General features: G+C 42.3%; 1 protein-coding gene across 1 annotated transcript in view; it reads right to left on the reverse strand.

Moving 5' to 3' along the window:
• The window catches only part of tafa4b (TAFA chemokine like family member 4b), a 53006-nt gene that overhangs the window by 25019 nt on the left and 3910 nt on the right, over positions 1 to 24077 (reverse strand). Inside the window, exons 2-3 of the mRNA XM_061687341.1 lie at positions 7394 to 7514; positions 6347 to 6462 (exon numbers count right to left, since the gene is read on the reverse strand). Of these exons, the coding sequence (XP_061543325.1) occupies positions 6347 to 6462; positions 7394 to 7461 (184 nt within the window). The 5' untranslated portion in view covers positions 7462 to 7514. The remainder of the gene's footprint in view (positions 1 to 6346; positions 6463 to 7393; positions 7515 to 24077) is intronic.

Raw genomic sequence — 24077 nt, forward strand, 5'->3', positions numbered from 1 at the left:
TTTTTAGTCTAGTCCAGTCTTTGGGTTGAGGGGGTTGTGAGCTCCATCGTTGTTCTTTACTGACACTTGCAGCATCTCATCCTCACCCCGCCCTTGTGCAGGCCATCAATCCTCTTGACGTTATCGGCGTCTAACAGGCCCAGGTCAGACCTCATCTCACATTTTGCTAATTTTCATTTGAGGTCACCGTGCTTGCCTTTAAGCGTCCCTGTACAACTATCAAATCTTCTATAAATACTTGCAGATATTACCAATCTTTTTTCAATAATACATTTTAGTAGGCTGCAAGTATGCTCAGCTACAAGCGGTGGCCAGTCAGGCTTTTGATGCTAGTGAGGTGTCTATTGCGAACAAACGACAGGAGCCGGTTCCTGATTGTGATTTGTGACATGTGATTGGTCAAGATGTGTGACTTCTGTGTGTCCACAGTAAGCAGAAGGAGAAAGGGGGAGGTTACAGAAAAACATCACAGTGAGCACACAAACTGGCAAGAGCATGCGAGAATATAGTGAGAGATGCAGCTAAGGTGAAAAGAATGAGCGTCAAAAAAACGAAGTCAAATTGGATGCATTTTCAACATTTTATAGTTAATGCAAACCGCAAAATGAAAAGTTCATATCGGGCAGGCTCCACAAACAAACTGCGTTAGGTACTGTATATGCATAGTTCACTCATTATCTTAGAGGAGAAAAGACAAGCGAGGGAACCTACTGTTAATGAATACAAATATTACACGTTTTGATGGTCCTTTGTTTTTGTTTTTGTTTCTGTCAATTTTTTTTGTAGCACTCTAGAGTATGTGAATTAACAAAATAATATAAATAATGCATATTTAGTATTATGGCACGGTGGACGGCTGGTTTGCACGTCTGCCTCACAGTTCTGAGGACTGGACTTTGCATGTTCTCCCCGTGCTTGCGTGGGTTTTCTCCGGGTACTCCGGTTTCCTCCCACATGATTGAAGACTTTAACTTGGCCGTAGGTGAGAATGTGAGTGCGAATGGTCGTTTGTTTTATCCGTGCCCTGCGATTGGCTGCCGACCAGTTCAGGGTGTACCCCGCCTCTCTCCCGAAGACACAGTAGCTGGGAAAGGCTCCAGAATAAGTCAGTGAGGCGTAGTTGTGTAGGAGTAACAGTATATTGTATATTTCTATACAGTATGTATTTGTATATACTGTATGTACATGTTGAATAATTGAGTTACTGTATATAACCTGCTAACTCAATCAGAGCATGAAACTTCAAATTCAAGAGTTTTGGGTTCGGTCCCACTACAAATTCTGACTTAATTCTTTTCTTATGTTCATACCTACAGTATTTGTCTGCTCTGAAAACAGCTGCCAGTGGATGAGTCAATTGCACATTACCTAGCAACAGATTCACGCTACAGATGTTTATTTTGTCCTTCAACTCAGAGATTCAGGACCCGAGGGGAAAAAAGAAAATCTCTTTAGGCCGCACCACTTGAAATTGCAGCATATCGAATATACAGTTTTCTGAAGCACCTGTCAATCGTGGGCCTTAGAATCATTACTTTCCGCCTCCTTTCGGTGTCTCGTATTCTGTAACTGTTAACTTGTAAGGCTATTTGTTTGCAAGCTGTTTACTTGACAATGGCTGAAGTGGGGCCATTGAATTTACCAACCGTCAGTCAGAAACGGAGCATATTATGCAGTATGTGGCTTTCACAAGCTGTCGCTTGCCAACCTTGTATAGGAAAGGTGACTCATAATACGTCTGCATGACGAGCTTGCATTTATTTCAATTTCACTCGATGTTGTTCATAAAATAACAGAATGCCTCTTATAAATGTGACTGAGCTAAAACAGCACAGCACAACACAATAAAGTTTACCTCTAGAGCCACCCTGTGGTGTCTAAGAGAAGTTCAGCTGTGATGTGAACCCAACAAATGCTCACCATCCATTTCAGTTATCCATTTTCTTTACCGCTTGTCACGAGGGTCACAGGTGAGTTGGCGCCTATCCCAGCAGATTTCGGGCAAGAGGCGGGGGTCCACCCTGGACTGACCACTGGCCAATTGCAAGGTACAAACAATCATACGCACTAATACTCACACCTATGGACACGTTAGAACCTTTGATGACAATGCCTCCTAAAATCTTCCCCAAAAATGAGCATATGGTTATATCTATCGAAACAAAAAATCACCATGGACACAGCCAATTATTTTTTTTTTAGGCTGAAACTGTTTTTGTGTATGATGCTAATATTCACAGCCAACAAGCCTTAAACCTCAACCAATTAGAATAAACTCTCTAAAAAGCAGCAGTTGATTTGGGACCAAGTCATCTTGTTCCACTGAGAGGGCGAATAAGGTGGGGGTGGGCACCCGTGACCTTCACAATACACAAGGCCTGCAATTAGTGGTGTCCCTGCCGTAAGCATGCTGCCTCCTCTCGATCAAAAGGAAAACTAATACCATCACTCACTGCCCAGACTGCAGGATGGGCGCATTTCGACTCCAAATAAAGGTCACCTTGCCAAACAAAACGGCAGGAGTAAAGAAACTGAGAGATAATTCTGAAAATTATCATAATTAAGTGTGCGAAAGAGTTGACTCGAGAGGTTGTTGCCAACAAGCCACAACTGTCCCTGGCGGCACCTTTAATAATTATGATTCAACAATTAGCATTGTACTTATTTATTGCAATTCTTCTCAGTTGCTTTTGGACATCCATTTTACGGACCGCTTGCCCTCACTAGGGTAGCCTATCCCCGTTGTTTTCGGGCGAGAGGCCGGGTAACACCCTGAACAGGTCGCCAGCCAATCGCAGCGCAGATAGAAACAAACAACCATTCGCACTCACATTCACTTCTACAGGCAATTTAGAGTTTTCAATCAACCTATCATGCATGTTTTTGGGATGTGGGAGGAAACCGGAATACCCGGAGAAAACCCAATCAGGCACGGGGAGAACATGCAAACTCCACACAGGCGAGGCCGGATTTGAACACGGGTCCTTAGAACTGCGAGGCAGATGTGCTAACCAGTCGCTCACCATACCCGCTTTTGGACATTCATCCTCGAAATTTGAAAAACCATAAGTGCATTTCTCAAAACAATGCATCCAAAAACTGTGGATTACCTGCAAAAGCAAGTTTCCTGCTCAGAATCCTTAGTTCAGCTCTCACAAGTAAATATCTGTATCGTTCAACATGTCAGTCATCAGGATGACAAGTCTTTGTGTCATTGTTTACGGATAACACAGTCAAATTGCTTAGTCATGTTGTCAGTATATAACTGTACTTTTTAGGAATCTTCTGATGTAGACTGCGCCTATAAATTTGGATGACAATTATTCTAAATTGTAAATTACAGCTTAGTGTACAGTAAATTGGAAATTAATTGCAAGAGACTGGAGAAGATTCACGTTGACACTTTTACTGTTTGTCTTGTAATTTTTTTGACAGACTATGTCATTGCAATACAGAAAGGAAAAGACAGCACTGTATAGCACACAGGAAAAGCAAACAAACAAACAAACAAAAAAATAAAGTACAAATGTGAACATAGTCTTCTTAGGAAAAAGTGTAAATGCAGTGGTGTAGGAATTGCAGTGCAGTCTTCCTAGGCCTGCTGACTTTCCCGGCTTGTGGGCCACACATTCTCATCCACATTACATGCGACGAGCTATTTCAGAAAACCGGTGTATTAGTGGTTGATGTAATGCTGCAGAAATTTCCCTTAATTAGAGAAAGTCAAGATTCACATGGGAATAAAGTCTGATGGAAAGTCTCATGGAAAGGTATAGAAATATGCTTGACATACAGTATTATGACTTGTTCAGCCATTTTACATGTAAAGACTTTTGCGGGAAAAAAAATGATGTGGGGAGTGAGTCTATTTTTTACAGAGACCCATTATAATACATTTTGATCAACATGACATAAGCAATTGACAATGTTGGACCCAGCGGATAATTGTATAGAATCATTTGCAATTTCTGACTGGCGACCAGTTCAGGATGTCGTCCGCCTTTCGCCCGACTAGTCGGCTAGGATAAGGCTCCAGCGCCCCGCGACCCTAACCAGGATAAGCGGTGTTGAAAATGGACGGATCATTTTCAATTTGTTCAAAGAAATGAGAAACTGCTTTTTTGGTGTGCACACGTCACACAACAATGCGAAGATTGAACAAGTGGTTTCAAGAATTTCAATTCTGATCTGAGAAATGTCCCAAAGCGACGGACAAAAAGTGTAATATGTTGGTCTTTTGCACAGTGAATAGAGAATAGATTTCGTTTACAGTACGAGTGGCAGTAATTAAAGCAATTATTTGACTGGAGGGGGCTGTGGTGCATATTAATGTAAGCACTGGTAATAATGAGCCCCTTAAAATCACACGTTATGGGCTCATGAGAGGTATTCTCAATCAGGAGCGCTAAGGGGCGGACTGAAAAAAGTCAGCAGCACCCCTGAAGTGTTGGATGTCTCCAAGCACTTTCAGTAGATCAGATCTCACCAACGCTGACACATTGGTGTTGACATCACCTGACGGCTAAAGTTCCATTTGCATCTATACGGCAGACTCGATCATTGAGCGGAGCGGTGTTTGCAACAAAGCCCAAAAGGAGGGCTTGTCGAGATCAGTGATTACCAACGCGTGCAATGGCACATCGGGTATGCCGTGGAAAATTATCCAATTTAACTTATTTGGGCGGACTGGTTAACACATCTCCCTTACAGTTCTGAGGTTGGGGGTTCAAATCTTGGCTCTGGCCTTCCTGTGTAGCGTTTGCATGTTTTCCCCGTGCTTGTGTGGGTTTATTCCAAAAACGTGCATGTTAGGTGCATTAAAGAGTCAACTTTGTCCCTAGGTGTGAATGGTTGTTTGTCTTTATGTTCCCTGCAATTGGCTGGCGACCAGTCCTGGGTGTGCCTTGCCTCTCATCCGAAGTTAGCTGGGAAAGGCTCCAGCACACCTTCAACCCTATAGAGGATAAGCAGTACAGAAGATGGATTGATTGATAGTCCAAACATTATTATTTACTGCAAACAATGTACGTACAACCATGATGACCAACAAAGAAAGTGCTCATTAATAATAAGAGAATATAAACAGAAGAACAAAGAATATTTTAAGCAACTGTAATATCACGTAAGTTTGAACATTTACACTGTGTTTAACGATAACACTTTTTTTTTTAAAGTAAATGAATGACTGACTTAAAATATATTGCACCTGAAATACATTTTAAAACTGAAAACGTTCTTTAAGATTAAGAGCCAATGTGTAGAATTTAGACATTAAACACATCTCTACTTTACATTTACAGTAACTCTATTACAGTAGGTACCACCAGAGCATGTGTGTTGATCTCCCAGCTCGCTGATATATGGTATGGAAATAGTCCACTTAAAGTGCATATGGCATCACGTGTTGATACAGTCACTCAAGTGACAAGTGCGAGTGTAATTAATAGCATTTCCAATTTGAACTCTCGGTGCCAGGTTCAGTGACTAGAAATTCACAACTGTACCACCATGCCTGTAAAAATAAATAAATAAATAACGCATTAAAGAGGCAATGATAACAGTCGAACGTGATAATCGTAACTACAGAAAAGCATGCTGGGAAACGCCACCTCCTCCGAGTCCCTACCTATCTTTTTTTAATGGTGCGATCTGACACGCTGATGACACACGAACTACAAATCCCATACTGCAGTACAATACAGGCCAAGATGTCTTAAATGATTGGCACAAATATAGCCGACATTGACAAAACAAATTTTTCAAATCCACAAATATAACCGCGATTTACACTTTTTTTTTTTTTTTTTATGTTGTGTGTGCATTTATCATGACTTGTCATTTGTAAATACTCAATTCTGCTTGGGAATTGTTGAAGGTGTGTTTGTGGATCACCTGGCACATGCATTTATTTTTGAGACAAACCTAACACAGTTTTCAAGACGTCACGTGTGGGAAGGCCCGTCCCTCCATCCGCTAGGCGGCAGTGTTGCTCTCAACTTGTGTGCCTGTTGTTGTTTTTTGTTCAAGTTTCTCCTTGCCGGGTTGCAGGGTTTAGACAAGGGGGTGTCATTGATCTTTGTGACCCGTGGGCCTGTGCTGTCCTCAAGTAAAAATCAAATTGACTTGACATTACTTCAGTGCACTTTATATACTTTTTGTGACATTTTTGTTTCGTGATGTGCAGTGAGAAACAGCAGCCTAGCTCACATTCTGTCAAGAGAGGGGGACAGGGAGATAACCTCAGCACGTCTCCATCAGGACTGAGTTGCTCAGCCTAAAGAAACATCTCAAGCCTCTGCGCCGACAGTGTAATTAACCTCTTGTGGTATTCGTGAAAGGTGTGTACCTGTCGATCCCCGATGGTTGCGGTTGCCAGCAGCCACAGGGTCAACGCAGAGCATCGCCAAGGCAACAAGGTAGGCCACCTGCAAAGGCCAAGCTGACCTCCCCCACAGTTTCATCCTGCGAGAAGGGAGGAGAAAAGCGAGGGACAAGGATAGCATGGAGGAGGAAGCGAGAAGGCGAAAAGGCCATGTGCAAAGATTAGAACCTGAAGGCAGAAGAAAAAAACAGCAGAGGACATTGCTTTTTGAACAAGTAACAACAATGTAAGGGGTGAGTTAGCGGAGCTCAAAGGTGAAAAATGAGAAGGGCAGCGAAGCTTTCACAGCACACACTGTAACACAACATCCTTGTCCATAAAACAACCATGGCTGCACTGTCCTCTCATTCTTTATGTCCATTACGATTCGTACTTCCAATTTCCGTTTGGCAGTAGCCAGTTATGGGCCATGATGACGATCATGACCAAAGTGTTCACAATTTAGGAAACATTTTATATTATATTATATTATATTATATTACATTAGCGGCACGGTGGACAACTGGTTTGAGCGTCTGCCTCACAGTTCTGAGGACCGGGGTTCAATCCCCGGCCCCGCCTGTGTGGACATTTACTGTTCTCCCCGTGCCTGCGTGGGTTTTCTCCGGGCACTCCGGTTTCCTCCCACATCCCAAAAACATGCATGCTAGGTTGACTGACAACTCCAAATTGCCCGTAGGTGTGAATGTGAGTGCGAATGGTTGTTTGTTTGTATGTGCCCTGCAATTGGCTGGCAACCAGTTCAGGGTGTACCCCGCCTCCTGCCCGATGATAGCTGGGATTGGCTCCAGCACGCCCGCGACCCAAGTGAGGAGAAGCGGCTCAGAAAATGGATGGATGGGTTGCTTGTCCAATTGAGCTACAAGACATATCCGGACAATCGATTGCAATATTTTGCTGGAAGATTTAGGCATTGCCCAACATTTTATAAACTAAAAAAATCAATTGCTTCACTCAATATGATAAGCTTAATCATGAGCTCTATATCTTACTGTGTCCTTTTCTATTTACCTGGTTGCCTTTTTAATCTGTCTATTCCACTGAGTAGCCTCTCTACGAACAGCAGGCCATGGTCGCATCCATTCCCACCTCAGCTCGCCTCTTCTTCCTTGTCTCGCTTCTCTTCCTGCTCCTGAATCGAACAAGCACAAAGGTCAGAGAGGTCAGCGTAGCTCAGTAGCTTCGAATGGCCTTGTATGAAGGTACGCACTAAGCTACACACAGACACACACCACACACACACACACACACACACACACACACTTGCACGCTCATGCACGCACACAAAGATGTAGAGATGTGAAAGTCTAGATTCTTTCAGATCCATTGTTTACAATAGGTTCACCTACCCCCAGGCTCAATGTGATCCCCACTCGAGACAACATAAAGGTTTGGCTCTTTGGCACTTTCTGTCATACACATTTGCACATACCGCACACGCGTATACTGCATATACTGTACATCCACAAACACATGGACGTGTGATTGTCCATATCTTTCATTTAAAAAAAAAAAAAAAAAAAAGTTGAAATAATCCAAAACATAGACTAGCCATCGTTCAGCAGGGCCCCAAGACCCACAGATGGTGATGAAACTCTCATTCACATTTGGACATGGACACACACACATGCACACACGTTTGCACAGACCCTGTTTGCAAGGTAAATTCAAACAGAGAGACAGTAGTCGGCTGGAGAGATCCTCCCTAAATACAAGTGAGTGGCAAACTCAAACGGTAAATTAGCATCCCCCTTGTAAGTGTGTGTCAACACACCTCTCTTTACAAAGGGACTAACTCAGCAAACGGAATGAAAGACAACAGATTCGCATTAATAACAAAATGCCCTCCCCTCTTCAAACCTTCATTATTCATCATGCCTCATTCAAATTCAGCCCAGCCTGCTGCAAGTGCTTGGGACCTTACGAGGGATGTGTCAGCTTCAACCAAACATGAGCAGTCCACGTCGTGCCACTGACCCCTAGTGGTGACAAATATAACAGCGTCAGGGACACTCAGGTGGCCTTTTGTTACTTTTCAGTCCATATTTAGAACACTGGGGGGGGGGGAAGGTCTTCATTTTAGATTGCACGTGATTAAAATGTGGTAAACCGATGTAATTATCCCCTCTTTTCCTTTCAAATAAGCAAATAATATATGTCAGTATGACACGTTAGTCATGTGCAACTGATGTACATGTTCAAATTAAGTCAAAAAAAAAATTTCGGTGTAGATAGATAGATAGATCGGTTCTTGAAATCCATTTCTTCTTCCCTGACCATGCATAAAGAGTTGCAAGCTTCGTGTTATACTTATTTCTTACTATAGTATTCACTGTTTTATTGGTTTTATGTTATGTTTTCTTGTTTTAATCTTCTGCGATGTTACTTAGTATTATGTCCTTTGTGTTTTAAAGGAATTGTACAGCACTGTGGTCAACCATGTTGTTTATAAATGCGCTCCAAAAATACATTTGGAAAGGATGGAATGTATTTGTATTAGTTGATATTTCTTGCATTTGTGCTTCTACAAAGGAACAGGTGGGCTTTCATACAGTGTTATAAAAAAAAATGTACCGGGCTCATCCTTCCATTTTCGTCAGCACTTGTCCTCATCAGGGTCACGGGTGAGCTGCATCCTATCCCAGCTGGACTGGACGCCAATCAATCGCAGGGAACATATAGATAACTAACTATTCACACTTACGTTCTTTTTTGGGGGATGTGGGAGGAAGATAAAAACCACAAAAGCACAGGCAACATGAAAACTTCACACAGGAAGGCCAAGCCGAGATTGCAACCCAGAACCTCAAAACTGTGAGCCACACGTGCCGATCACGTGTTCACTGTGCTCCCAATACATCTTTACACCTCATGTAATTTACAGTAAATCCACTGGTAGTCTGTGTGTAATCTTGCTGTCAGACAGAATAAAAGGACAACGTGACCTGAAGGTAAGAACAGATGTGTGTGTACAAAGTATTCTTTTAAAAATGATCATCAGCAGGAAAGTGACACAGCAGCTCTGGGTGAATATAAAATGTGGTAGTGTTTCAGTGTCATATTGATAAGTGACACCAGCAGTGAGAGAGAGGAAAGGAGTGGTACAAATTCTGAACAGCATGACAGTGTCGGCATAGAAGGGGAGGGAGAGAGAGAGAGAGAGAGAGAGAGAGAGAGAGGTAAGGGTGAAAGCGTGTAAGAAAATGAGTTGATGATAACAAGTGTAAGATAAAATACACGTACAGAAATTGAATGGCTTCTTTTACAGAGTCCCTCCCGCTCTGCTTTTAGCAGAGGAGCTGTCCCATTTATGACGGGAAGCTGAAGCTTTTTCTCTACATTGACATGTACAGTATTTACATATTTCTATGTTCTAGATTGATGATCTAGATAGGATGTTCTAGATAGGGCTTGCATATGCTCCATTCCTGTGCATTCTGTGGAAATACGCGAGATGTGTACTGTATGTTGTGTGGCTGAGTGATTAGGCATGCTGCATGGAAGCACCGTAGCTCATTTCTTATTCTCTTTTAACGTCAGGGCCATGGCTTGCATTTTTATCAGGTTTGTTCGATGATACACTCATTAAAAGAGTGCAATAAAACTGTATGTGTGTTGCGTGTGTGTGTCTGTGTATGTGGGTGAACATCAGTTATTATGTGGACCCAGTCGTGTTTAGACCTTGGATTTGGTCAAGGCCACGTATGTATTTATGATGGGGCGCTAGAAAATGTGTTATGTCATGACAGAGTTCCCCAAAAAATACAACACAAAAGTGAATGTAGAGGTAATGTCATAAAATGGTTTTTAGCTGGAAGTGGCACAAGAAAGGGGGGAAAGATAGCTGGAAGACGTATGGGTCTGTGTTTAGAGAAAAGTACATACTGGACTTTCTTCCGTATTCTTCTGTATCTAAATTGGCAACACCACACAAAGTTTTCCCACAAAAATCGACAATTGGTTAGGGCTTACCTTTTTTTAAAACCATGCATTAATGAGATTTTTTTTTTCCCCCAAGAAGCCCCGCTCTTGGGGGGGGGGGGAAAGCACTCATACAAAACCAAATTCATTGAACAGAATTTGGTTTTGTATGAAATCTTACTAAATCATCATGAGAAGACATCGGTGTGCAATTTCAGCCTTGGGATGGTGGGAGTTTACTGGATGTTGGCAGCAATAAGAACACTTATTCTCTCTGTCTCTCTGTCACACACACACACACACACACATACAAACACACACACAAACACACACACACACCAACACACACTAAACAAAAAGTGATGCACAAACTATGCGCAGACCATTCTTGCTTAAATAAACCCTCCAGCAACATCACACTTCTCACTATGTGAGATGTCTCTATCTGTGTTTTTCCGTGCACTCAATTCACACGAGTGACACAGGGGCTCATTGACATGCAATGACACAATCCCACCTCGGCCACAAACATATCTGTGTGCCCTACATCTCAACAGCATTATCTGCTGGCACTCTGAGAGCACATTTGCAAAGTTAACAACGCACACACTGCCTGCACACATCAATTCCCCAAATTAAATTAGTGACCTATTCTGTCCCATCAGAAAGGTCTTAATCAAAAACAAAACTGCATGACATTTTATGCATGATGGAGAAGTGTCTGACACTAAAGTCACAATTCAGCAACGACAACAGTGGTGTCAAACTCATTTATAGGTCAGGAGCCACATGCAGCCTAATCAAGCGGGCTGGGCCAGTAAAATCATAGCACATTTAATAAATGTTTTCCTGTTTTAATACAAATCTGGTACCTATTTATACTTTATGATTTTATAAAACAACCTAAGATTTCAGAAGAAATCCATCCATCCATCCATTTTCTAAGCCGCTTCTCCTCACGAGGGTCACGGGCGTGCTGGAGCCTATCCCAGCTATCATCAGGCAGGAGGCGGGGTACACCCTGAACTGGTTGCCAGCCAATCGCAGGGCACATACAAACAAACAACCATTCACACTCACATTCACCTACGGGCAATTTAGAATTGTCAATTAACCTAACATGCATGTTTTGGGGATGTGGGAGGAAACCGGAGTGCTCGGAGAAAACCCAAGCAGGCACGGGGAGAACATGCAAACTCCACACAGGGATTGAACCCCAATCCTCAGAACTGTGAGGCAGACGCTGTAACCAGTTGCCCACCGTGCCGCTTCAGAAGAAATGTTTGCTTCAATTTTATCATCTGCATGTATGTTGAATTCCTCATCACAGTGATTGTATTTAAAGGCACAAAATTCCCAGTCACAAGTATTTGGAACTAAAAAAGATAGTATTGCACTTAAATTAAAACAATTCATGAAGATCTAGAAATTATTTTCTCTCCATTTTCTGCATGAGCATAATAATCATCAAAATGATCCCAAACCCCAAGTTCTTTCTCTTTTAAATTCATTCTGCGGAACGGATTGAACCCCCTTGCGGGCCAGCACAGGATGACCCCCATCCTGACCCACAGGATGTCCCATAATGTGAGTGAGAATGGTTGTTTGTATGTGTCCAGCGATTGGCTGACGACCAGTCCAGGGTTTGCCTGCCTCTTGCCCAAAATCAGATGGTATAGAACCAAATGAGGACAGGTGGTATAGAAAATAAATGGATGGATTAGATACTGTAAATAGCTCCAATATGTCATTTTTTCCCCCCACAAAATGGTTCATTTATCTAAACCGATATTAAAAAAATAATAGGAATAATAAAGATTTACACCCCCTAAGCTTTCAGCACCAGCTGAAGTTAAGGTGCACATTTCCCTTTGTGATCAATGATATTATGAAAATGTAAACTAAAATGGATGATAGGTCTATAATGAGAATTTAGTTTTGGTGGGTCTATTTATGCTTTTAGAATCAGCATTATTTATTATTATGAACTATTATTATTATTATGAATTATTATTATTATTAAAACTGATCATTGTCATTATTATACTGATCATGATACACAATGATGGTACACAATTATCTGGTTCTACACTGTTAGTCATTCCTGTAAATACTACAGTAATCGATCAAATACTTTACAGTAAAATACTAATGTGACGTTACAGTAATTTACCACAATTTTCATTGCATCGTGGGATTTTGGTTGACGTCACGGAGAGAGTTACCTCATTTTGCATGCAGCAGAACTGGGAAGCCGTGTGTTCCCAGCATGTATTGCGGCATAAACTGTTGAGCTGTTGCCGTAATAAAGGCATTCATCCTTAATGATCATCAATGATAGGGATTAACATAACATTGATCATGAGTGTTTATGTTTCCTGTCGTTCGTTGAATATGTGTCTCATTTAAGTCTCGCGTAACTTGTATGCTGCACTTTTTAATTCCGCCCCCCACATGAAAACCCGGACTGCGGGTTGTGTGCAATAGAGCGATATCCCGGTCCGTCCTGATGTATGCTGAGTGAAGTTAAGATAAGCATAAGGGACAGTGTTGCCAGTCAGCTACTGTAAAACCCCTCTTAAATGCCTAGCGGTGTACTGCACTCCTATCAATTTCAGATGTCCATAAGAATGTTTGTGTGCTGAAATTATTAATGCTTCCAAAAGTACAGTCTATACACTGCACTGTATATTTTAACTACTACTGTCCTTCAGTGGTCTATCAGTAATATATTTTATCCATTTTCTATACCGGTTGTCCTCATCAGGGTACCAGATGAGCTGGAGCCTATCCCACTTGAGTTTGGGAGATAAACGGGGTACACCCTGGACTGGGTGACAAGGGTCATGAACCTGGCTGTACAACTGAAGTGTGGTGGGAGTGACTACGTAAATTATAAAGGTCTTTAGGACGAGAGTGTGAGTGAGGGCATACCCAAGCAATTTGCATATTATGAGTTATTTATTGCAAAAAGTGAGTGGTCCTACACCCAGCGAAAAAGTCCCAGTGGTGTGTGCCTGCGGACACATGCAAGTGAATTGGCACCGTTTCGCATGCACAATGACTGACAAAAGTGTTGGGGAAAATTGCTATTTTTGAGATTTGAGTGCTCCATTAGGGGACTTAGCGAAGGTTAAAGTCACCTCCCATGATAATTGTAGGATTGGCTGACAAGTTTGACAAGTGTGAAAAGAGCATGTGAAAAAAGGCCGGATCATCTTGATTAGGAGCGTACACATTGACAATTGTGTAAAGTTTGTTAAATATTGTAGCCTGTAAAATTATGTATCGGCCTTCTGGATCTGCTACTGTACTGTTTATTGTAAAAGGTACTCTTTTATGAACTAGTATTGAGACTCCATCCATCCATCCATCCATTTTCTGAGCCGCTTCTCCTCACTAGGGTCGCGGGCGTGCTGGAGCCTATCCCAGCTGTCATCGGGCAGGAGGCGGGGTACACCCTGAACTGGTTGCCAGCCAATCGCGGGGCACATAGAGACAAACAACTATTCACACCCACAGTCATGCTTACGGGCAATTTAGAGTCTCCAATTAATGCATGTTTTTGGGATGTGGGAGGAAACCGGAGTGCCCGGAGAAAACCCACGCAGGCACGGGGAGAACATGCAAACTCCGCACAGGCGGGGCCGGGGATTGAACCCGGGTCCTCAGAACTGTGAGGCTGACGCTCTAACCAGTCGCCCACCGTGCCGCCAGTATTGAGACTCATAAAATTAAATTTAGTGATATAATCCATAATTTTTCCTGCGATCAAATGCCATTGACATAAAAGTTAAGTGTGACATATAATGGATGTGTGTATAGTAATTTTAAATAGATTGGGTACTATGTATTCTTTGTTGTTGTTTTGACAATTTTCGGGAGATTTTTTGGTATTGTGTTGACAAATGTTATTTCTAGAGGGTGATAGAGATGCTATATTTAAGTACGGCAAAGCAGTATACATAGAAGGGTAACGAACAAACACTGGACATAGAAAGCAAACATTAGTGACAAGGGGATAATATGGTGTGTGGTGGTTGTTTGTAGTGCTCAAGAAGAGTTTTGAGCGGCTTGTGTGCTTAGTGTGTGTGGAAACAAGCAGATCAGGAAAGCAGACAGATAGGAGTGAGAATTCATGCTGGTGGCATGCGTGATTGCGTTTTTTTTTTTTCTTCATTTGTCGAAGCAAAAGTGGAAAGAATGAAACAAAATACAATACGCTTTTGACAATTAATAACGACAACAGATCAAGAGAAGTACTTTTCTAGAAGAGCCAGGGTGTTGGCATCACGAAACAGTTGGCCGTCGACATACAGCTTATCGAGAACTAGCCACCCTTGTTTGCTTTTCTCACGATAATTCTTCATCATCGAGTACAAGATTTTACGCCTCTCGTTGATTTCTTTGGGGAACTGGTCGTTCATTCCAAACAAAGTCCCTTTGAGCCAAACGACCTTTTGATTTCACAAACACTTTTTGCTGAAAGTGTTCAAACTTTGCAATGATGGGAAGAGGGCCTCCCAATCGGTGAACACGGTGAAAGGTAATCTTGTCGACTGTATCGTGCTGTATCTTGAGCGCGGACATCATTAACTTTTTAATCTGCGCCACGGGGTCTTCCGGAGCATTTTGATTGCATTTTGAATTATTCAGTCTTCAACTAAGTTAACATGCATATTTGGGGAATGTGGGAGGAAGCCAGAAAACACGAAAACGCCACATAAGGTCCTGAGCTGAGATTTGAACCCAAAAACTCTCTCGTGTGAGCCAGACATGCTAACCACTGCAGAACCGCACTGACCGATCCGGTATTTATTGTAGAATGTACTCTGGTTGTCAAACATACCACCTCAAAAAATGATTACATCTCCAAGTACCATCATCATGACCAACATTAAAATACAGTCATGTACCAGGCAAGTGTCCATCTAAAATAATGCAAAGATTTTATTCCTGTATTTATTAATGTAAGCCCACTCCTAACAACAGAATCCACAGTTTGAACATTAACACTATGCTTAAATATAGTAAAAGAAAAAAACACTACTTAATGATTACATGAAAAAATACTGCACGTAAAGGTTAAATAGAAACATTTATTGTTTGAAAATAAAGAGTTCTTAAAAATTAAATGCAAATGTATTGTGCTATACTTAAAAGTTTAATACGACTGAACTGTGCTTTGCCGAGCTACAAGCTTCAGTCTAATATGTTTGAATGTATTTCTTGTTTTAAATAAATTCTTTAAATTTTATTTGCATTTAATTCAGTGATTATTTCACATACAGTACCACTATAAAGAGCCCGCGTACCACTAGTGGTACTCGTACCACACTTGGAGAATCACTGGTGGTCTCTTTCTCAAATGTTGTCAATGTGCATGAATGATTTATTAATTAATCCATAAATGACCTTTCGTTGAACAGCATATATTTAACAATGTCTCAGACTGACAGATGCTTTCTAACCTATGTGGCCAATAAACATGCCAGCATTGGCTTGCCACAATACTGCTACTGAATGAAGAGTGTGAATCCAATGTTGTAGCACAAAAATTCCAGCAAGGTCGTGATATATGGGCTTTGTTTGAGCTCCACTACGTGTACATCTGTGGAAAGTAATAACTCGGTGAGAATGACAGCCATCAACGAGTCACGCCAGTTTACCAGCAGTCTGATTCTCAGGCCGCAGATCAACCAGACAAAAAGCATATTAGTGTAAAACGAAGTGTATCTCCCTTTAGGTGGAAAGATATTGAAAATGAAACTGGCGAGAGCACAAAGCCCAAAGGAATGATATATTGTAGTATGCGAAGCGTTTCCCATTTCTGCAGATGTTAAGTTGGGTGGATGAGCCATGCAGAGCCTACATACATTTGTTTGACCACAGTATCTTGGTTCACACCATAACATTGGAGGCAATGGGTTAATATGAAAACAGCCACTCTTAAATAGAGCATGTCCATACACAAAGTATTATTGTCACTCAAACTACTGTATTTACTTACCTAATTACCAACCTGAGTAGTAGAATTCTACTACTCATTACCAAATGAGTAGTAGAATAAGTAGAGTCTACTTATCCAGACTTACAGTATACTTAACATGCTAAGTTAAATAAAAGGTGGGCAAATGATTGTCATTACTTAGTCATCTTAAGGCAATGAGTTACGAGTATGAATTGTTTTTTTTTAATCAAACTCGACTACTCCAGGTTTACAGTGATACACATTTTTTGCAAATTTTAAAAAAATAAATGTTTATTAACGTAGTTGTCAAACGGAAAGTAGGCATATATAGTACATTCAAAGGTGTTAATGTGAACCAAAACTTAAACATACTTGGCGTCCTTGTCTTATCACGAGTTTTGTGCTTACTGCAGCGAAGTCACCTGCATTTATACATAAGAACACGCCGTAGTCATTAACCTACACGAACACCACAGTAAAGTCATAATTACAGAAAAAAAACGTTTTGAAAAATATTACTGTGTCATGAATAGTGAACTGTAAAATGAAAACCAGTAAGTACCAAGGGGCGGCACGGTGGAAGACTGGTTAGAGGTTCTGCCTTACAATTCTGAGGACTGGGGTTTAATCCCCAGCCCCGCCTGTGTGGAGTTTGCATGTTCTCCCCGTGCCTGCGTGGGTTTTCTCCGGGCACTCCGGTTTCCTCCCACATCCCAAAAACATGCATTAATTGGAGACTCTAAATTGCCGTAGGCATGACTGTGAGTGCGAATGGTTGTCTGTTTGTATGTGCCCTGCGATTGGCTGGCAACCAGTTCAGGGTTGTACCCCGCCTCCTGCCCGATGATAGCTGGGAAAGGCTCCAGCACTCCCGCGACCCTTGTGAGGATAAGCGGCTCAGTAAATGGATGGATGGATAAGTACCAAGGTAAATGAGAGTGGCGTGTTTGTGCCGCGTCACAACGTATTCTTACGCCACTGCTGAAACTAGCTCATTGTATTGCCGTTCATAACCTTGAAATGTCGAATGTCTGGATTGTCGTAAAACAACAATCCACAAACTGTATGGGACATGATCTACCAGGAATTTGTATTCAAAATGAATATCAACTGCCCAGAAAGAGAAAACTTTCACAATACATGAAATTTTGGACAACTATCAAGTATTGTCAAATAATATCATATTTTGGTGTGTGTTTCAATTGATCAATAGTCATCCGAGAGACTCATAACACCTGTTTTTCATGCCTCCATCTCGAGGCACACTTACACAGTGTGTTTCTGCCAATACGGTAACAAGCAATTAGCTGGACCAGTCTCTATCTGGTGAAATGGTCGCGTGGGGAGAACAAGGTGGGAGGCTTGCGAGTTTCTGAATGCAGGAACATTACCTGGCTGCGCTATTGACTTGCAAGTCTTGAGAATGGCCTCGGCACCAAGGTACCATTACAACTCAACTGAGCGGCCTGCACCTTCCATTCTTGTTGCGCGAGCTGTCATACATATCAGGATCTCCTGACATCATCAAATTTACATATACAAACCCTTTCTCACTAAGCAATTCGGGATAACTCCAATGGAGACATTTGAATGGTCTTTACCTTCTAGGCTTCCACATACTGTATCATTCTTCAATGTATTCGTATAATATACAATGGACTTTCCATCTCTTGTTTTTGACATTTTGTGGATGTTTTCATTTCATTTCATGTTTTATACAGTATCTCCTTGCACCATTGTACCCAAGCAGCACAGTATAGTGCAGTGGTACTCAAATACAAATCCTAAAAGGCCGCGCATTTTTTTGTTCAATAAGTCAAAGGTAAATTTATCGAGGTCGGTCACGTGATAATACAGTAATTGTCAAAACAAAATGTCCTCTTTATTCAAAACAACAGAAATATATCATTTCCATTTTGACATAAATTAAAATGAATAGTTGAATAAAACAAAACAAAACAAACATAGGAGGAGGGGGTTAAAAACATTCATTCATTCATCTTCCGTACCGCTTATCCTCACTAGGGTCGCGTTACACCTTGAACTGGTCGCCAGCCAATCGCAGGGCACATAGAAACAAACAACCATTCGCACTCTCATTCACACCTACGGCCAATTTTTAGAGTCTCAAATCAACCTACCACGCATGTTTTTGGGATGTGGGAGGAAACCGGAGTACCTGGAGAAAACCTACGTAGGAACGGGGAGAACATGCAAACTCCACACAGGCGAAGTCGGGATTTGAACACCGGTCCTTGGAAGTGTGAGGCAGATGTGCTCACCAGTCTTCCACCGTGTCGCCGAGTAAAAAACATGTATCTTTTAAAATATTACCACAAAAAAACACCAGAAAGGAAAATATATATTGGGGTTGTACACTCCAAGTTTATAATGCAGTACACTAGCGAGTGTCGCAACCCTTTGCTTCCAGCCAGTCGCCTTGAGGTCACTGCCCATGCACAAGACACATGAATTGGTCCGCTTGAACAAATAAACAAATCCTTCTTCTTTTACTTTCGGCTTGTCCCGTTAGTAAAGTAAGTAAAGTAATTGAGGAAAAGTAAGTAGTCATCCTTTTCCACGTAAGCTTATCTTCTGCATCCTCCTCTCTAACACCAAGTGCCCTCACGTCTTCCCGCACGACATCCATCAACCTTCTCTTTGGTCTTCCTCTAGCTCTCTTGCTGGCAGCTCCATCCTCATCACCCTTCTACTAATATACGCACTATTTCTCCCCTGGATGTGTCCAAACCATCGAGGTCTGCTCTCTAACTTTGTCTCCAAAACATCGAACATTGGCCGTCCATCTGATGAGCTCATTTCTAATCCTATCCAACCTGGTCACTCGGAGAGAGAACCTCAACATCTTCGTTTCCGCCACCTCCAACTCTGCTTCCTGTTGTCTCTTCAGTGCCACTGTCTCTAATCCGTACATCATGGCTGGCCTCACCACTTCTGTTACATAACACACCTGACAATTTTCTCCACCCGTTCCAACCTGCATGGACCTGTTTCTTCACTTCCTTACCACACTCAAGATTGCCCTGGACCGTTGACCCCAAGTATTTAAAGTCCTCCACCCTCGCAATCTCTTCTCCCTGTAGCCTCACTCCCCGCCCCCCCCATCCCTCTCATTCATGAACATATATTTTGTCTTACCTCCGCTAATCGTCATTCAGCTCCTTTCCAGTGCATGTCTCCACCTTTCTAACTGTCCCTCCACCTGCTCCTTGCTTTCAATGAAGATCACAATGTCATCTGCAAAAATCACGGTCCATGGGGATTCCATATATATATATATATATATATATATATATATATATATATATATATATATATATATATATATATATATATATATATATATATTACAGTACATAAACAATACTAAGATGATAAATGTAACATCAATTAAATCCCCTCACAAACTCTAAACACAAGGTTCATCATTATGTATCCTTTTAGAATGTCCTTTGCCCGAGTGCGCTTGTCACACTATCAGGCTTGCCCGTCTCATTATCGTCTTTTAATAACATCTCCACTTAGCGGAAGAGAGGAAAATGTAGGCTGTTGTTTGTTTTATGGAAGGAAAAACACAGACACTAACTGGCTAATAAACACTGGCCCGCTAACACCACGAGTGCAACCGCAGCCAGGTCCCAGGTTACCTCTTTACACGTTTGTCCATTAAAGCTCAGACAGCTGGCGTTGGTCGACATAGATCAGAACAAGCTTCTCTGACAGACAGAGTGCGGGCCTGAGCCGTAAATCCTGCACACTCTAATAAAGCAATAAAAGGCCTTTAAATGTCAGTGTCCCTCTACACTGCATGATGGATAGAAAGGTAGAAAGCAAAGAAGACACTATGAGATGACTATACACACAGATTTTTCAACAAGGCTTCTTTCCTCAAAATTTGAGACAGTTGCTCTCTCCAAAATTGATACTTTTGCCATGTTGTTACTCTTTTACTTTTTGCTGACTGCTGTTTGCTGTTGTGATATAGAATTAAATGAAACTCTTAGGTAGTGTTCAGTCTGCATTAAATTCTGCAGTGAGTCAGATGGCAAAAAGTATCTTTTTTTCTGTGTTTCATGCACATAAAGACACCATTATACAATAAATGTCTGTGCAATGTGTCAGTATCAAATTAGCCTACATAGCAGACTGTGAAAAAGTTGGGTAGATTTTTGATATTTTTTTGCATATTCATTTAGTGTAATGGCAATATGCTTTTGTCAGGTGTTAAAACTATTTTAAAGTTTTGCAATGTTTTCTTTCATTTTGAACCAAATTGTGGCAGGTTTCAATGGACGCTATGTGACCCAGTTCGGATTTCGAACTATGGCGTTATGAAACTGTAAGCTGAAAAGGTGCATGGAATCAGATATTTTTTTCTATCTGAATCAAGCCTCCAACATGTGGGTATAAAGATCAGATGTAAATCGGATAACTGGTAATGTGAGTGCAGTGTAAGTGCATGGATCGAGTAAAGCCTGTCACTGCGAGCCAGGCGTCATTGAAATACACCGATCAATGACATACTGTATACGGGGTGTGTCAGACAAGTTCCAAGAATGCTGTTTTTCCCCTTCAAAGTAATTCCCCTGCTAGAGTCCAATACAGTTTCCCAGTGTTCTCTGCCATGCCTTCATTCACTCCTGGAAAGATTCTTTCAAGATCCACCACAGCTTTGTCAACACAGCCATCTTGATGTCGTCCACATCTTTAGAACAGGTCCCCTTGATGACCCTTAGGATTGGAAAAGAAGGACAACAAAAAAAATCACACTAAGCCAGGTCAAGCAAGCATGGCAATCTTCTCGGCCAGGAACTGTCAGATGCTCAGGGCATTGTGAGCAGGCGTGTTTTCATGGTGAAGTACCCACGCGTTGTCCTGCCACAACTCACACCCCTTACTGACGCATAGGTTTGAAGCTGCATGGCCAACAATTAGGAAAACGATGGCTGGCGGTGACCAGTGGAGTAATGCTGAGATTCATTCATTCATTCGCTGGAGCCTATCCCAGCTGACTCTGGGCGAGGGGCGGGGTAAGACCCTGAACTGGTCGCCAGATGTGTGTGTTTTTGGGATGTGGGAGAAAACCAGAGTACCCGGAGAAAACCCACACAGGTACGGGGAGAACATGGCAACTCCACACAGGTGGGGCCGGATTTGAACCGGGATCCTCAGAACTGTGAGGCAGATGTGCTAACCAGTCTTCCACCGTGTCGCTTAAAGCTGAAGTTGCCTTTTAAATATATGGTGGTCAGAGTCAGTACAGGTCCCATACATACAGTCGTTATCTACTGTAGTAGCCTTACTGTCAGTCCTCTGATTTAGCCCATTGTTTTCCCACAAAGGAATAAAAAAGTGAGAGGTATTTTTATTTTATGACACAGAGTGTGCTCATAACTTTTCAACCCAAAAGGACCATGAGTGATGCTGAACCTCAGAGGGCAAGCTCTCCGTCGGGGGTCTGTGTTACCTCTTAATTTGGCGACATTATCAACGTGTAACAGTTTTACTCATCTTACATTGCATGTTTTGGAAAATGCATGCAAGGTCATTGGATTTTTGCAGGCTGGCTTGCTGAACATTGGATCAGCTCTGTCACCAAGACCAGCTGTATGTCTCTCATTTGCTGTCTGTGTGTGATTGCTCTTGTGTGTGCTCACCGATAGTTCATGATGGGTTCAAGTGGAATCTCGGAAAAGCGTGTGATGGCATGCTAAAAAGAAATGTCATTGTTTTAATGGCTGTAAAAGTGTGTGTGGAGTGGGGGTTGGGGGGGCATCATTGGCTCATGAATATGGGCCAATAACAGCCATCTCTCAGGTCCGCCTCAACCTCATAACCCGGGGAAATTTCTTTTTAATTCAATGTTTCCGTTATTAGACTCTTTATAGTCCCTCATGTATACTTTGTGTTGCTCACCACATATAGAACCTGTTCACACACATGCAAAGAGAGTCCGAGTGAGAGAGGCGCGCAAAGAGTTCTGCACTACTTCATCTGGCGTGGTGGGGACAACACTTGCCAGCAAGCAAACTAGCATCTCTCCAACAATTATATTTTTGCCCTTACAGGGGCTCGAAACCGTGACGCTTTGGCTACAAAACCCAAGTTCTGACAGATTGAGCTACTATCCTCCCATTTGCCTGGTTTGCCTACCCATCGTGTGGCACCTCTGACTGATATATGATATAAAGTGTCTGCATGTCAGTAAATTTCCAACACCATCCGGTTGTTTGTGTCCGTATTTAAAGGCACTATTGTACAGAACCATTCAAATTACTGGCCGAGGCTGTAATGATGAATCTATTGAAAGTAGTAGCCAAAGGTTGAGCTGTGTGTTTATAATTTTATGTATAGAAAATAAACAACCTTGACACAGAGCCTGTTATTTTTCTCTGATAGTCAGCTGTACTAACACTGAATTCCCTCCTATAGGCCAAATCAGAAGAACTCAAAGGCTATTTATCGCTTCACCTTGTGTCTCATGCACAAAGACGCAAACCCTCTCTTTTGCAATCTCTATGCATATACGTAGAGAGACAAACCCACAACTTGATTATATCAATCCCTTCTGCCGCTAATGATGAGCTTGCACGTAATCGTATTGATTACTGTACGTGTCAAGCCTGTCAACTGAAGGGCCAGAGGAAAAGCCGATCCTGAGAGAAGGAAGAAATGAGTAAGGGGAAGAGAAAGGGAAGGGGGGAGTTGGATAGAGTGGTCATTTTGGTGGAACGTCAGAGTAGAGAGAGAGAGAGAGAGGTCAGAACGATAGAGTGTGGTAGACAGAGAGAGAGAGACAAAGAGACAACGACTGAAACGGAGCGGAGAGCGATAGGAAGCCTGATCAATTGTTCATTTTACAAAGTCACTGAGACGTGTCACTAGTGTCAATAAGCGAATTAATTTGTCTGTGGGTCTGCCGAGCGTGACACCTTGTTCACATTGCTCCCCTGAGACACTCGGGTCCCCTAACTCCCTCTCAATCACACACACACACGCACACACACACACACAGTCTTACTAATGCACAGTTGTTAAAAAAAAAAAAAGATCAGGCATTACTCAGCCTATTTAATTGTAGTTAAGATTTGTGGGAAAGTGCTAAATCAGCAGTGACGAATGTGAAATAACAGCGCACACACAATCCACCAAGCAGCGTTCCCCAAGGGACGGTGCTACACACTGGTGACTGACATCAGTCAGCCACCTAGGGAGACCCTCAATCACTAGCTGCCTTCTGTTTTCATTACAAAGCCATCACCTCCAGCACACACACGCACACATTAGGAGTGCACACAGACACACACTTACACAAACTCACTCTCTCCCCTGACAGATTTCCCCCTCAGTCCCGACTACCCATATTCGTCTCTGTTGAAGATTTCTCTCCCACATCCATCCAAATGCAGCTCTCTCCTCAGAGCCCCGGGGTCCTTTCCTGCCCCTCTGTGTTGTCGTCTCACCTCCTCCCATCCACCTTTCATGCTCTGCATCTCACACGGCGCCACGTTGTTAGAGGGTGGCTGTGATGGGCGCCCTAGGCTCCGGCCCCACTGCACTTTCCTCGTACCGGCTTCACAATGGAAAGACATACCGTGGCGCGAGCTGGGAGCTTATCATAAGCCCACATGGTCGCACTGTCACCCACAGTTACGGACACATCTGCCAGCTGCCAGAGGGGAGCGAACAGAGTTGCGGCGTCACCCAGGCTGACACACACTTTAATAACTACACGGGCTGGAGGAGATAGCAGATGTGAGCAAGGTGATAGATAGAGGACTG

The sequence above is a fragment of the Phycodurus eques genome, chromosome 10, assembly GCF_024500275.1.
Source record: "Phycodurus eques isolate BA_2022a chromosome 10, UOR_Pequ_1.1, whole genome shotgun sequence".
Lineage (NCBI taxonomy): Eukaryota > Metazoa > Chordata > Actinopteri > Syngnathiformes > Syngnathidae > Phycodurus > Phycodurus eques.